Genomic DNA, 16,001 nt, shown 5'->3' with positions numbered 1-16,001 from the left:
CAGCAAGGGGTGCTGTTGCTGCTTCCTGGACTTTGTGACGGTTTCAGAATCGTGATGGAAACATGCGTTAAAACCTGGTTCCCCACCATGCTTCTGTGAAGATGGGCTGCATTCTGAATGTCATTAGCGGGGACAGCGAGGCTGAGCCGGAGAGCGGCTTCACATTTGAGAGACACGTGTGCTTTGAGGATTCGGTGCAGAGGCAGCCTCCGGGACTCCTGTATCAGTCTCCCCAAAACATGCACCAGACATTTCCTTTGTCCTCCAGGGACTTTCTGTCTGGTCATGAAATGACAGCTTAGCAGAAGGGGGGCGGGGGGGCGGGGTCGGAAGGCAAGCTTACAGGGCATATCTGTTTGGAGGTCAGAAAAAGGCTGTTGAAAAGAGACCTTGAAGGTCAGTGGCGGGCAGGCGGGCGGTCAGCTCCGGGCAGCAGGGGCATCCAGACGGGAAAAGATGTATGTAGATGTGGAGCCGGGCAGACCTGGGCATGTTCAGGGGACCACAGAGTCAGATATCTTCAGGAACCAACAGGCCAGTGGGAGACGGGGCCAGGTGGGGAAGACGGGGGCAAACTAGGCAGCTTCTTACCTGACCATGTGTTATCAGGCCAGGGGCAGGCCCACTACTTCCTGATCCCTCCTTCCTTTTCGAGAGAAGCCACAAGTCTGAACGTCCGTGTGAACCACAGACTGAGTGGCTTATAAACAGCAGGCATTTACTGTTGACAGTTCTGGAGGCTGGCAAGTCCAAGACCGTGGCACTGGCAGGCTCAGTGTCTGGTGAGAACCCGCTTCCTGGTTGCAGACAGATACCTTGTCACTGTCCTCACATAGCAGTAGGTGGCGGGGGGGGGGGGGGGGAGCGATTTTGGGGCCTCTTATATAAGGGCCTTAATCTCATTCATAAGGGCTCCACCCTCATGGCCTGATCACCTCCCAAGGCCCCCACCTCCTAATCCCGTCACTCAGGGGAGGGCTGCAGTTCAATATATTAATCCGGGGCCTGCACACATTCAGTCCATAGCAGCAGGCAGCGTGGCAGGGCCAGGACTTGGGAGAGACTAGCAGAAGCCCAGGGCACTTAATGCACAGAGACCCTCAGTCCGGGGGGCCCACCTGAGGGGGAGACCCCTCACAGTTTGTATGCTAAGTGCCTCCTCTCTGGGCTCCCATTTGCAAGTTAGTAGGGTTCAAAGAGAAAAGCAGCGAGAGACATATTGGCAAGATAGGGCTAGGTCTTTGCACTTCACTGGGTGGGCACTGGGAGCCACTGAAGATTTATGATGACCATCATGTGGAGGGCAGTGAAAAGGTGGGCTGGTGAGGGCTTTCCTAAGAGGCCAGGCTGGAGCTGGGGAGGCGGCCCCGGGAACCATTGGTTATCTTGTACGGAGGTTCTAGAATCAGATTGTCCCAGTTCAAATCCTGACTTTTCCAGTTACTAGGTGTGATCCTGGGCAAGCAATTACCCTCTCCGTGTCTCAGTCTCTTTATCTGTAAAATGGGCATCACAGTAGGGCCTGCCTGCCTCACAGAGTGGGGGATTTCAATGAGGCCCTCTATGTGAAAAGTTGAGAACAGTGCCTGGCACACAGTAGGCACTCGGAACACATTAGCAGTGAGAAGTGATGTAGAGGCCAAAGGACCAGCAGGTCCCCAGCACCCACGAGGTAAGCAAGCACGGGAACAATGCAGGTCAGAAGCCCCTGTGGGAGCTTTGAAACCTCCCCAAACCAAAGCCCTGCCCCAGACCAATTAAACCAGTCTCTAGGGTGGGGTCTGGGTATTGTTTTCTGGAAGTTTCCCAGGAGTTCAATGTGCAGCTGAGCTAGGGAATCACTGCTAATCTAGAACCTTGTGTGTCTGAGGCCGGAGGCAGAGAACTGACCTTGAAAAGACACAGACAGGCAACCATTTTGCAGCAGGAGGTGAAGCCAGATGGAGTGGGGGAGGAAGGGTGCGTGACCGCAGGGCCCAGCTGGGGGCGTCTAGGGTTCCTGGGGGCCTTGAGGGCCTGGCTGTCACCGGCACCCCAACCCCAGGCTGGGGTGAAGGCCGCCACCTGTACCCTGGGAGGACTACGGAGGAGGAGGCCTGAGCAGCAGCTCTGAGCTGGGCTTGGGCGCCAGGGGGAGCTCGTGGGGACAGCCAGGGCTCCATCCCCGCAGCTGGTTCAAACTGGTTTGGGCAGGGTGCGGCCCAGGCCGGCTGCATTCCGGGCCTCAGGCTTGCAGCCTGCCTCACGGTCTCCCCAAGATCTGGGGGCCCCGGGCAGGGCGCTGGGGCTTGGGCCCAGTACACTGAGAGGCGGGAGATTTTTATAAATTCAGTTCTCTTTGTTTAAAAGCATTGTTTTGGCCTCCCATGGGGGTCCCTAGCCAATGCCCGCAGGAAGAGGGAGCTCCCTAAGGTAGGGTCACTCTCAGACTTCCGTGTGCATGGGCCGCAACTGCAGAGCACGTAGAACGCAGGTGCCCCGCTCCCCAAAGATGCTGAGGCAGAAAGTTGGGACCTGGCTCCGGGCATCCGTATTCTCAGCAAACTGTGTCTAAGGCACACTGGCACTCACACATTTAGCGGGGAAAGACTAGAAACAACAGGACTGTTGGCTAGCCAACTGCGCCCAGGAATCACGGGGGTGCTTGGGAAGAGAGCAGATCACTTCCCCAGACACCCCTCTCCAGGGACAGGGTCTCTGGGCAATCCCTACTTTCAGCTAACATCCCAGCTTTTTGTTTTGTTTTGTTTTTAATTAGTAATTTTGGGCATTTAAACATTATAACCAATAGCAGCAGGAGAAAGAAAATGTTATAACTATAATTGAACCCCCCTTTCATACCCTTCCCCAATTTACCCCCACCCCAAAGCACCCACTTTCCTAACTGTGGCACAGCTTTATGCTCTCACTCCATATGTCTGTATCCATAAACAATATATAGCATGCTTTCACATGTTTTTAAAACTTTATGTTAATGGCAGAGTGCCCTACCGAGCCTTCTGTATCTCCCCCCCCCCCCCCCCCCCCGTTATGCTTTTGAGATTCATCCATCAGGGGAAGTTTGCTGAGCTCAGTCCTATTTGGCTAATCTGAGGCCACTTCTGGGTTTTTCCATGGGAGAGCCCCAGCCAGCCTGAAGGGGTGAGGGTCTGCCCTCCATCCCTCGGGGCAGGGGGGGGGGCGGTTAATGTGTGGAAGGGCTCTGAGCAGGAAGGTCAGGACAGTAATGAATAGCTAAGCGCAGGTTCAGTGAGTTCCTAGCAAATCCTTTTTCTAAGCACCTGAGGCCCAAATCTTTGCCAAGAATTTTCCAGAAAATGACTCTGGCCTGAAGGCCTGAATGTTTGGGTGGGAAGTGGAGAAATCAGCAGTGGGCAGCAGTGGGCAGCGGGAACTGTGCAGTGACAAATCACCCAGAAGGCAGACTGAGCATGTGCTGCCACCCCCTTCCTACCCAGGGTCATCCGATAAAATATAAATTCAGATTGAATGGGAGGGGGGAGGGGTGGCCTGTCTATTTATTCGAAACCCTAAGCCCAGCCAAAATTTTTTAAAACGAATTTAATCTTTTAAAGGAAAAGTCATCATAGGAAAAATTAGAACTCCAGGCTTCCCCCATATCTCTTTACCTAGCTTAGTACTTTCTCCATTAGCCTTGCTTTGGGGGCTGCACCCCACCCTCCCCAGCCTCTAAAGCAGCGGTTCTCAACCTGTGGGCCGCGATCCCTTTGGGGGTCGAACGACCCTTTCACAGGGGTCACCTAAGACCATCGGAAAACACATATATAATTACATATTGTTTTCGTGCTTAATCACTATGCTTTAATTATGTTCAATTTGTAACAATGAAATTGGGGGTCACCACAACATGAGGAACTGTACGAAAGGGTCGCGGCATTAGGAAGGTTGAGAACCACTGCTAAAGGGTCTAGACAAGCCTCCTATGAGTGATGGGGGTTGGGGGGGGGGAGTCATATGTGGTGCGCTGGAGAATTATGCCCGGAGCTTATGCTAAAAGCTGCTCGGGGAGGAGGAGGACCGCCACACCCGCATTCCTAACTTCCAGGACTCCCGCCTGGCGCCAAGCAGATGCTGGAGGAGGCCGGCTTGGGGGCTGGGCTGGGGTGGGGGCTTTGGTCTTTAAATGAAAGGATCTTTTAGGATAGCTGTTTCCTATCCGGAATGCACGCTGGGTCACCCCAGGAGGTTTAAAAACTACCAGTGCCCAAGCCCCACCCGCCACGGATTCAGGCTGAATCTGTCTAAGGTGAGGCCTGTAGCCTGGCTTCCCGGCTTCTGAAAGCTCCCCACGGCGTCCCAGAGCGCTGCGGGGACGGAACCACTGCTCCCCGGATTCCCATGAAAAAGGGCCCTTTAGGCCTCGGCTGTTTGTTGAAGGCACCTGGCGCACCTCAACACTGACGTCCAGGTGTCAACCGAGAAGGCGTGTGGCCCGAACTTTGGAAGTTTGATGAGCCCGGGAGATTGCAATCCGCCGGAGTGTGAGGATCTCCTGTTTACCCGCCGTGCGAGGCCGGGCGCAGTAGCAACGCGCGCCACTGGGTGGCGCTGCCCACTCGGCCCGGCGCTTCGGGAGGCGTGGGCCGCTGCGCGCACCTGACCTGCCTCCGCCAGGCTGGCCGCGGGGCATGCAGCCGGCCGGGGGCGGGGCTCCGAGGCCGGGTCGCGGTGACGGGCTCCCGGGCTGCTTCCGCCAGCGGGACCCCGCCAGCCCCCCGATGCTGCTTGCGGACGCCGACCGGCCGGAGCCCATGCGCAGCGGGGCTCGCGAGCTTGCGCTCGTCCTGACCCCCGAGCCCGGGGCCGAGGTAGGGGACGGGGGATGGAGGTGCAGGAGGCAGGTCTCGGTTGGGGCGGGGGGGAGGGCGGTCTGGGGCCCGCGCGCCCTGGGGGAGAAGTGGACGGGTGCGGGGCCCCCAGCGCGCTGGTACCCCGACCCAAACTCTCGGCTTCGCATCCTCTCTCGCACGCGGCGCAGGAGCTCCCGACAGGAGTAGGGGCGCGAGGGGTCCCCTTTTTTTGCAAAGCGGTGACTCCCTCCCTGGGGCTACCCAGAGATGCGCGGCAGGTTGCGCCCGCTTTCTCTTCCAGCCGATCCCGCCCACTCTCCGCCCCCCCCCCCCCCGCGCCGCCCGCACCCCTTACGCCGACCCCCCCCCCTTGGTACCCACTCGGCTCCCTTCCGCTTAGGCCTCCCAGCTCCGGCCGGGACATCGGACCCAGGCGGCTTGGGGCTGCTGCCCTTTCCTGGGAGGACGACCCCTGCCAGGCCCGGGGCAGCTCTGCTCGGAGCTGTGCGCCAGGTGCGGGAGGAGGCGGGCAGGCTGCGGCGGTGCGGGACGCTCCGGCCTCGGTCTGTCCGTTGCTAGGAGGGAACATACTTCGTCTCTGCCTGTACTTTCTATTTTAAACGCACAGAATAAACAGTAGGTCTAAAACTAGACCCTTCTTCATCGGAAGCCAGTCTGTTGACGGTGCCGTGAAAAAGTTACTTGCCCAAGTTCACCAGGAGTTATTTAGGTCGGCCTAGAAGTTCCACTCGTTCCCTTTTTAAATCTCAAAAGCAGTACAGCAGTATATAAAGGGTGAGCGCCCGCCCCCTTTCTCTCCCACCCGGACCCTAGATCCCTGAGATCACCACCAGTAAGTCTGGTGTACACCATTGCACACATTAATGATGCATTTACAAATGTGGGTCTGCATATACATAGCAATATGTGTTCCTTTTTCTAAATCTCCACTCGACACTGTTCTGCAACTTGCCTTTCTTTACTTGAAACAGCGTGGACAAATGGGGAGTGACCGCTAATGACATAAGGTACAGAGTGATGAAAATGTTCTGCAATTAGTGGTGATGGTTGCACAACTTTAAGAATTTTCCAAAAACCACTGAGTTGTACACTTTTAAAAGGCTGAATTTTATGGTATGCGAATGATATCTCAAAAAAATATTTTGTTAATCCTCACCCAAGGATATGCTTTCTCCACTGATTTTTAGAGAGTGGAAGGGAGGGGGAGAAATAGAGAGAGAGAGAAACATTGATGTGAGAGAGACACAGCCGTTGGTTGCCCGCGGCCCACTCGAGTCCGGCATTGTCAACCAAGGTACTTGCCCGACGCTTCAGTCCGCGGGCCAATGCTCTAACCACTGAGAAACCGGCGAGGGCTGATACCTCAATTTTTAAAAACAGCATGTCCAGTAGAAATCGAATCTGAGCCACAAATGTGCGCCATCCATGTAATTTTAAATGTTCTGGACCCACATAATAAAGGGAAAGGAAACAGGCGTGATTGGTTTCAGTTACTTAAAATAATGGTGTAGCCAGTATATCATTTCAACATGTCATCAATGTAAAAAAAATTTAATGAGATTTTTGCATTTTGAAATCAGGTTTTTAATATTGAACTCACAATACATCTCAGTTGTGACCGGCCCACATTTTAAGTGTTGCATAGTCATCTGAGGCGGGTAGGGGAGAGTGTAGGTCTGCATGATTCTTTGCCTTCCTAGTATCCCACGTTCAATGACAATTATCCTGTTTCCTGGGCACATACTATGCAGCTGTGTGCCGAACTCCGTTCGTGGACTGTGGCATTGCATCCTGGCAGCGACCCAGTGGCTGGGAGGCGGTTATGCCGATTTTATAGCCGGGAAGACAGGCCCTTGCAGAATAAGGGGCGTCCCATGGAGGTACTGTAACTTCTGACCATGCCCCCAGGGGTGGGCATGGAGGCTGTCTGCAGACTTTTACTGGTTTGAGCAACCTGAGTGTCTTTTTGTGCTTTCTCTGCCTTGCTCTCAGCGGTGAGATGTCCCTGTGCCCGGTGGCTGAACCTCCGCTTCCTTTAGTCTCTATTAGGGAAAGCTTTCAAGAGGAGCTGCGTGTGCTAACTTCATTTTCTCACTCAGGCTGTCTTTAACTGAGACACGGGTTGGCTCGCAGTCGTTCGTAAGGGCCTTAATGAAGAGCCCAACTCCCTTAGCTCTGTGCGGCAATGAGCCCACTCAGAGCGCTTGCTTGCTGAAGTTTATTCACCAAAAGAAGCAGAAACTACCCGAGTTGAGTCATCTGCAGCCTCTACTTACAGCTAATTCTTCAGCAGGTCCCTGAGCCGGGCTGTTTGCAGGTGGGCAACTGAGTGGGAGAAGGGAGGTCTGCTTTGGGAACTGGCCTGGGCAGCAGGCCCGCCCCCACTGGCCTTCTCCTGAGTCCACTTTTGGCTTTTAAAGGGAGCAGTGGGAGTTTCAGCCCAGCCCAGCCTAGTCCTAGGCCTGTCCTGTGGTTCCTGGTGAAGTGTACCTGCTTCATGGAACACCCTGAACCCCTACCATATGCCAGACACTGAGGACACCGCAGCGGTGAAACACACAGGGCCCTGCTCTCTTAGAACAGGAAACACGAACACACAAAAGCCGTAAATTGTGATGGAAGCTGTGGGAATGCAACATGGGGTGATGTGATAGCGGGCATCTCTCTGTGTGCCTGGGAGGCAACGGGCGGGGACGGCCTCTCTGAGAAAGCCAAGACCTGTGGTCACCATGGAGGAATGTGCTGGGAGGAAGGACAGAGGTCCAGGATCTAGGTGGGTGACTAGCCGAGGGACCCTGGGCTTGTCTGGGCGAGATCAGGGAGGGCTTCCACGAGGCAGTGTCATTGTAGGCTGAGCCCTGAAGCATGAGTAGGAGTTGGCTGAGAGGGAGGAGAAATATATTGCAGGCAGAGGGACCAGAAGGTGCAAAGGCTCTGGGTGGGTGAAGCAGGTGTTGTCGGGACGGAAGAGCAGCAGCAGAAGGGGGCAGTGGCAGGTGTGGCTGGTGAGGAGGCAGGAGCCGGGCCAGCCCTTGGCAATGGCTCACAGGATGCAGGGGCTGCTGCGGGGCCGAGTGCTGAGATTGGTGGCAGGTGAGGGTTTTACTGTTTCCAGTGCCCTTCGGGGTTTCTGTCCAACCAGCTGTTGTGTGTTTTACTGTCTCTCTGTTTCTGGTTTGAGCTTCCTCTTTTGGGGGAAGGTTCAAGGGGGCTCTCCGGAAGCTGCATCAAGGTGGCAGGGAGAGAGGGAGAGGTTTGCTCTTGGGTGCTCTGTCACTTACAAGGGGGAGCTCAGGGCCCTCCCACATGGCTGAGCACGGATACCCCCATGAATTTCTGGTCTTTCAGAATTCCATTGGACTCCTGCGGTACACAGATGGGTTGATGGCCTAGATCAGTGGTTCTCAACCTTCTGGCCCTTTAATACAGTTCCTCATGTTGTGACTCAACCATAAAATTATTTTCGTTGCTACTTCATAACTGTAATGTTGCTACTGTGATGAATCGTAATGTAAATATCTGATATGCAGGATGGTCTTAGGCGACCCCTGTGAAAGGATCGTTTGACCCCAAAGGGGTCGCGACCCACATGTTGAGAACCGCTGGCTTAGATGGAAGGAGATGAAGGATCTTTGCGGAATGAGCAGAGGATGATGGCGGAGAAAGCAGCTGGGTCCTTTAACCACACATGGCTTAGATCAGGATTTGATGTGGTTGCTTCAAACCAGAGAGGGCTTTTTAAATGGAGAATTATTATCTTAAGAAAACCCGAGTTTCTTGTTTATTTAAAATAATGAAGAGTCTGGTAATCCTAGGTCCATGTTTCCCAGTTGTGGCCCCCTGTTTGCCACAGTCCCCACTTTTCCCTATTGTCTCCCCCGTACTGAAGCTGGTATCAGTTACCATTTGCCCTGGTGCTTGAACTTGTATTTTTCTGTAGTCGTGATAAGAGGAGAGGGAACTATTTCTCCAAACCACGTGTCTGGACTAAAGTCGGAAAACATAAATTAGCCAAAGATGCCCTTGAGTTTTAAGAAAAACGTAGACGAGGCTGTTTCTGTGTGGAAGCCAAGAATATTTTATTGAGTCCAACCTGCAAACACCGTGTGCCCGTGGGAAGCCCCTCCCCCAGGCGTCCTGTCCTTGTGCCTCGCGGTCCCTTTGGGCATCAGTCTTCACACGGTCAGACTGGAAGGCGGTGGGTGGAGCCGGGCACAGTCTGCTCTGCCTCAAGCTGTAGTTCTGTATGCATTTGTTCCTCGGGTCTTTATGGCAGACCTGCTGTGTGCTGGGCACTGCGCTGGGCACCTGGGAGAGGCCAGGGAGACAGGTGCGGTGCCTGCCCTCAGGGCTGGCCTAGCAGTCAGATGAGCAGACTAGTAACGATCAGTAATTGAACACCAGGAGACAGCTGAGGGCTGGGATGGAGACGCAGGGAGGACTGGAAGGTGCGACAGGGCACAGGTCCAGAGAGAGGAGGAGCTGCCCGGTGGGAGGACTCGGTGATCCAGGGGGCGCGTGGGCAGGGCCATACCAGGCCTGGGGCGAGGGGGTGGAGACCGGATCCGATTCTGGGGTCATGGATAGACGCCCTGAGCAGGGAGAGCTGCGAGCAGCTTACGGACTGCAGTCTGGGGGTGCTGGAGGAGCAGGGTGGCAGCGGGGAGGCCGCTTCTGTGCCAGTCAGGTGGACATGGACTCAGCTGGCCACACCCCGGAGTAAGAACCTGCAGGAGTGTGAGGAGCCAGGGCCCTGTGGGTGCGTGGAGAGGGGCAGCCTCTGTCAGGGGGGAGTTCTCCTCTTTCTCCTGCTGTGGAAGGAGCCATCTGGCCCCGAACCCCCTCTTGTCCTAGGGTGGCCGTGCTGCGAGGGAGTCAGCCTGGAGCCGGGGCCAAAGGTGCCACGTCTGGCTGACCCTCAGCACCCACCAGCCGAGACGCTTTAGAACAGACTAGTTCCCACGCGTTGGAAATGACCCCAGTGCCCATCAGCTCGGCTGGTCGCGTGGTGAGGCTTCTGCCTGGTGGCCAGCTGCCTGCAGCCGAGCCAGCTCTGAGCGCGCCCGGGAGAAGGGGAAAGCGGGAGTTTCAAATAAAAATCCAAATGACTGGCCTCTGGCCTCTGCAAAACGGTGGTAGCAGCAGGTGCAGGACTTCAGTTCCGTGCCCTGTGCCTGGCCTGGGCTGAATGGACTGCGTGGTTTCTAGGAGGAGGTGTGTGCGTGTGTGTGTGTGTGTGTGTGTTTACAGTGTTACTGTGATATCATTCTATACACACAGTTCACCTGTGGGAGTGTACAATTTAATGGCTTTTAATATATTCACAGAGTTGCACAACCATCAACCACAGTCACTTCTAGAACATTTTCATTACCCCCAAGAGAAACCCTCTTCCCCTTAGTTCACCCCCCCAACCCCTACTAATCAACTTTCTCTCTATAAATTCATCTTTTCTGGACATTTCATGTATGTTTGTATTTTAAAGATGCTGATAGGCCAGAGGTTTGAAGACCCCATTCAGCCCGTGGACAGGTTTGTTTGGCCGTCACAGTGATTTTAAAATGTTTAGGTTAGTTTTGAACATTTTTGAATTGGGAGAGTTTGCATAAATGTCTGGGCCATCATTTGTCTTGAACAAAGCAGGTGTGGCACATTCCTACCTGGGACAGTCCGCTGCGGCCAAGTAGCAGCCACCCTCTGTCGATGGGGCCCGGGTCTCCTGTTTGCCACAGTCCCCACCCCTCCCTGGTGTCTCCCTGCCAGAGCGTCAGCTGCCTGCTTGTGCGGCTGTGTTTCCTAGAGAGAGTCAGAGGTCTCCGTCAGAAGCAGGAAACGGAAAGCAAGCCGTGTGCTGGACACGCTGCGGCAGCAGGGCCCCCTCCCCGGTGCTCATCTCCTGCCTGGCTTCAGCGTCCCTCTGAGTTCGGACACCCTGCTAGGGTCCAGGTTACGATCATCTCTGATATGGATATAGCATCTCACCGAGAGGGACCCAGAAAAATTACTTGACCCGCCTCAGCTTTCATCTCAAGACAGAGAGAGTCTGAGGATTGTTCTCCTCCAGTTTTCAAATGGGGAAACTGAGGCACAGAGCTGGTCAGAGGTGTGGTTGGGACCACACAGCAGTCCAGGCCGCTGCTCTCAGGCGGGCTCCTCCAGGAGAGTGCGTTTCTTCTTCCTCCTTTCCTGGCTCACTGCTGTCCTCCCTCCCTCCTTCCTTCCTTTCCTGCAGCGAATATCCATTGAGCACTGCATTAGTGATCAATTGTCAGGTAGCAAACTACCCCAGACTTAAGTAGCTGAAAGCAACGACCATTTATGGTGCATGGTTTGCAGGCTGACGGGCTCATTCGAGTGGTTCTGCTCCCATGGTGTCGGCTGAGCCTACCTGCGGGGCTTCCTCTGGCCGGAGGCCTGGCCACCTCGGAAGGTCAGCACGGCCTCACTCATACATCGGGCATCTCGGCCCCCGTCCACGTGGCCTCCCCACAGAGTTGTCTGGGCCTCTTCACATGGCCGTTGTCTTCAAAGGGAGTGACTCAGATGCTGCAGTCTCTTGAAGCCTAGACTCAGAAGTCACAGAGCACTGCTTCTAGCACATTCTATCGGTCAAAGCAAGTCATAGGCCCGGCCAGACTCAGGGGTGGGAGGAATGGATCCCACCGCTTCATGGGCAGAGTCATAGTGCACAAAAGTATGTGGGGTGGAGGGCGGTGGCGGACCAGCTTTGGAAGCACAAGCACCTACTATGTGCCAGGAGTTGTTCTAGGCCAGTGATGGCAAACCTTTTGAGCTCGGCGTGTCAGCATTTTGAAAAACCCTAATTTAACTCTGGTGCCGTGTCACATATAGAAATTTTTTGATATTTGCAACCATAGTAAAACAAAGATGTATATTTTTGATATTTATTTTATATAATTAAATGCCATTTAACAAAGAAAAATCAACCAAAAAAATGAGTTCACGTGTCACCTCTGACATGCGTGTCATAGGTTCGGTTCGCCATCACTGTTCTAGGCCCTGGGAATACAAAGGGGAATCAAATAGACTAACACCCCTGCCCTCCAGGAGCTTTTATTCCAATGGAGGAAAATGAAAGGGAACAAGTAAAATATATAGTTTGGTGGTAAAAGTAAAGAGACATAAACTGGGGCAGGACAGGGAATGGTAGGCGAGTTGCAAGGTCAGGGGAGTCCTCATCGAAGAGAGACATTTGAGCAAAGGAAGCATGGGCTGAGCTTCACCAGTGGAGGGAACATCAGGTGCAAAGGCCCTGGGGTGAGGACATGGTAATGTGGTTGGTGGGGGGGAGTGAGCAGCAGGTGATGAGGTTGGAGAGGAGGGGGGTGGTACAGATGGTACAGGGAAAGGGAGTTCTATTTGACATTACTGAGTGAGGTGGAAAAGAGGAGAGGATTTCTTTTTAATTAAGATAAAATTCATGCAACATAAATCTGACCATTTAAAGTGTGTAACCCAGTGTTCTTTGGTATATTCACTGTGTTGTACAAACATCACCTAATTCCAGAACATTTCCATCACCCAAAGGAAGCCCCATAACCATTCCCTGTTTCCCCTTCCTCGCGTCCCTTGGGGGAGACAACCAGCAATGTACTTCCTGTCTGTGGATTTGTCCCCTTGGACATTCACATCAAAGGAATCCTGCACCAGTGGCTTTTGTGCCTGGCTGCCTTCACGCGGCGTATTTTCCAGGCTCGTCCGTGCTGTGGCGTGTGGCAGGACCTCGCTCCTTCCTGCGGCTGAATACTTTTCCACCGCGGGATGGAACACGTTTTCTTTGTCCGTTCATCGGTTGATGGATGGGAGTTGTTTCCACTTTTTGGCTGTTAAGAACATGTCCATGTTTTTGTAACAGCCTGTGTTTTGGGGGTGCTTGGCTATCCTCTGGGATGTATTGCTGGATCAGAGGGCACCTCTATGTTTAGCCTTTTGAGGAACTGCCAGACTGGTTTCCAAAGCTGCTGCACAAATTCACGGTCCTGCCAGCAGGGGGTCTGAGCAGGGTCCCAAGTGCTCCACATCCTCGCCAACACGTACTGTTTTCCATTTGGGGTTGTAGCTACTGCGAAAGGGCGGGCGGAAGATTCTGAGCTGAGGAGACTTTGGGTTTAACAGGATCTTTTAGGAGAGCAGATTGAAGGGGAGCAGAAGGGGGAGCAGGGGACCAGTGAGCAGACTGCTGCACTAGTCCCAGCAAGAGAGGACAGTACCTTGTGCCAGGGTGGTGGCGAGGGAGATGGGGAGAAGCGGTCGGATTTGGGGTACATTTTTTTAAGGAAGAACCGAGAGGATTTGTGTATAGATTGGATGGGATGAGGGGAGAGAAAGGAAGATGAGTCAAGGATGCCCCCAGTTATCTGAGCAACTGGACAGTGGCGTTTCCATTTGTTGAGTTAGAGAAGACCATAGGTGGGGGGTCTTCTTGTGTCTGTGTGTGTGTGTGTTGTTGTTTTTTTATGCCAGTCACTTGGTAGGCAGGAGCCAGCCCCTTTTCGTGTGTGTGTGTGTGTGTGTGTGTGTGTGTGTGTGTGTGTTTTGTTGCCAACCCAGCTGGGAAGTTTCGATTGGCACTTTGGGAGGAGGGGGGTGCGGAAGAAGAAAGCAAATGCTATGCTTCACACATGTTAAAATAAGTGTCCACTGGCCGTGCCCTGAATGTTACTAAAAGTGAGCCATTTGCGTCCTTCCCCTCGGAGCAGGACAATGTGTGCCCGGGGAGCCACAAAGGACGGCGAGGGCATTCATCCTGATTATGGGCCGCTTCAAAGGGTGTGTGGGCTGCAGCCTGCAGGACTCTGGTTTCTGAGGCCACTTAGGGGATTATCTGGAGAGAAAATGGTCCCGTGAATGATTTGTGGGCCGGTGGGGTGCTAATTCTGAGCTCCTTCCTGTGGGTTGGGAACGTCTTGGGGCTTGTTCCTCCCTTAGCCCACCGGACAGTCAGCAAACGCTTCCTGGGCTGCCTCCTGCTTTGGGGCACCACCCTAAGCGCCAGGAGGCGGGCGGGGAGACGATAGCTGACAGGTAGCAATAAGGGGACCCATTTCCCTCTCCCCCAGGAGCATCCTGGTGGCTAGACGTCAGCTCTGGAGTCAGTGCTCGGGGGGTCAAAAATGGCTTCCGCACTTACGAGCTGTGTGACCGTGAGCAAGTGACTTGAGCTTTCTGGTCCTTTGTTTCTCAGTCCAGAAGAGGGGGGAATTCCAGCACCTGCTGTATCGAGTTCTCCTGAGGCTCAAATGAGATGGTCCACTTATGGTGATTGGCCCTTGCTTTTGCAATCCAGTGAGAGAGAGACAGAAAGCAGCCACTTACACACCTACTGTGTGCGGGCTCTCTGTTAAATTCAGCCACCTTTATTGTCAGGTTAGCTTCCTACCAGCCCTGCCCAGCCGAGGCTCCTGGCACAGGGGAGCCAACCAAAATGCAGAAGTCAAACCCTTGGATCAAGGTCGCACGGCTGGCAAAAGAGAAGATGGGATTTGAACCCAGGACCGACTAACTTCCTTCTGCACCTGCCGGCACAGGTTGAGCTGCGCTTCCTCGGAGCTGGGCTTCAGGCTCATTGGGAAGGAGGCAGCGGTCCAGCCGGGGCGGGTCTGCGTTGTCTACACCCGTGCTCCGCGGGGGGTCTCAGCACCCCCCCCTGTGCCCCTCTGTGCCCGCCCCCACCTCTTCCTCTTCTCTGCATCAGGAGGAACAGCCAACCTTCTTTCTCCCTTAGCACCTTCAAGGCATTTTACCTTGGATTTCACTTCCGGGGAGAACGTCCTGTGTGTCTCCCAGCCTCCCTCCATGAGGTCGCCCTCCCTGACAGCCTCCCCCGGCAGGCACAGAAATAGTCCCAGCTGTGAGATGAAGGCTCCAGAGTTTAAAATTGCAGCGGGGCACTATTTATACTCCAGCCGGAAGGAGGGCTTTTTGCAGTCGTTTACTTTGTGGTGGTGGCGACAGCTCGCGCTGCAAGCAGCCGGCTCTGGCACTAAGCAGTTCCCGGGGCACGTGGGTGGTGAGGAGCCTTCGGGTGTGGGGGGCGGTCCCAGGCCTGCCCAGAGATGTCTGCTGTCGCCTCCCTGAGCAGCGTGATTGGCCTGGTGAGCCAGAGAAAGAGGTTCAGGGTCTAGAAGTGTCTTCCTAGATGCCTGGAAATTTAAAAAAAAAAATACACACAAAAACCTCACATATTTTATAAGCCTTGAGAGTTGCACATACCTGAGGGGAAAAGGGTCAAACTAATTTCTGCACAAGGGATGAAAGCAGGGCTTATAAACTGGCCGACCCATTCACATTCCTGTTGAGCTTGGCCCGTGGAGCGTTCGAAAAAAATGTATCTTTTTTGAATTTGTGCCACTATTTAAAAATTGGGACATTTCTCATGAAGTGAGGACTCTGGCCTCTCTTGGAAAATGAAAGGGGTCTGGCACCTTCGAGATCAGCCCGGGGCCCAGGGGCTGTCACTCGGTCACGGTCACGTCACTGCCTGGCCCTGGTAACGAGCTGGGACCCTTCAAATTACGTAAAACCTTTCCAGTCTCCCTCTTCACTCCCCCCAACCCCTGCTCTCCCGGGCTGATGACAGGGTTCCCAAAGAAACAATAGGGCGCCCAGTGAAAGCTGAATTGCAGACAATGAATAACATTGTAGTGAGAGTCCGTCCCGGCTGTTCGCAGTTGGTAGATATCACTGCGGGCCTGTGTCTGTGGTGTCGTCCCAGACTCGGCTTATCGTCTTCATCTCCTGCGGCTCACGCCTCCTCTCTGCAGGCACGTCTCGGGGTTGTTAGAGCCGGCGGCTTTGAGGCTGTGGGCTCAAACCTACGTGAGGATCCCGGCCCTGCCACTGGCCGGCAGGTGTCCTCACCTCTCTGGGCCTCGGTTTCCTCGCCTGAACAACGGGGATCTTAAGGGTACCTTTGTTACTTCCTGTTGGTATTTCATGTCTTTTGAAAGCTGCATAGAGCCCTGGCCGGTTTGGCTCAGTGGATAGAGCGTCAGCCTGCAAATTCCAGTCAAGGGCATGTATGTACCTGGGTTGCGGGCACATCCCCAGTAGGGGGTGTGCAGGAGGCAGCTGATCAATGTTTCTCTCTCATCGATGTTTCTAACTCTCTATCCCTCTCTTTCCTCTCTGTAAAAAATCAATAAAATA

At 54.2% G+C, this 16,001-nt stretch overlaps 1 protein-coding gene across 3 annotated transcripts in view; it reads left to right on the top strand.

Annotated features, from left to right (window-relative positions):
- The first annotated feature begins 4,585 nt into the window (after window positions 1–4,585).
- BCAS4 (breast carcinoma amplified sequence 4) overlaps window positions 4,586–16,001 on the top strand; it is a 52,745-nt gene continuing 41,329 nt past the window's right edge. For 2 of the 3 annotated variants that reach the window (XM_081097528.1, XM_081097527.1), the window contains exon 1: window positions 4,590–4,829. In XM_081097528.1, the coding sequence (XP_080953654.1) occupies window positions 4,650–4,829 (180 nt within the window). In that variant the 5' untranslated portion in view covers window positions 4,590–4,649. Of the gene's footprint in view, window positions 4,830–16,001 lie in introns of all 3 variants that reach the window. The other variant, XM_081097529.1, reaches the window with a different exon arrangement.

Source organism: Myotis nattereri (assembly GCF_964212035.1).
Source record: "Myotis nattereri genome assembly, chromosome: 8".
Classification (NCBI taxonomy): domain Eukaryota; kingdom Metazoa; phylum Chordata; class Mammalia; order Chiroptera; family Vespertilionidae; genus Myotis; species Myotis nattereri.
This window is presented reverse-complemented; position numbering and strand designations above follow the sequence as displayed.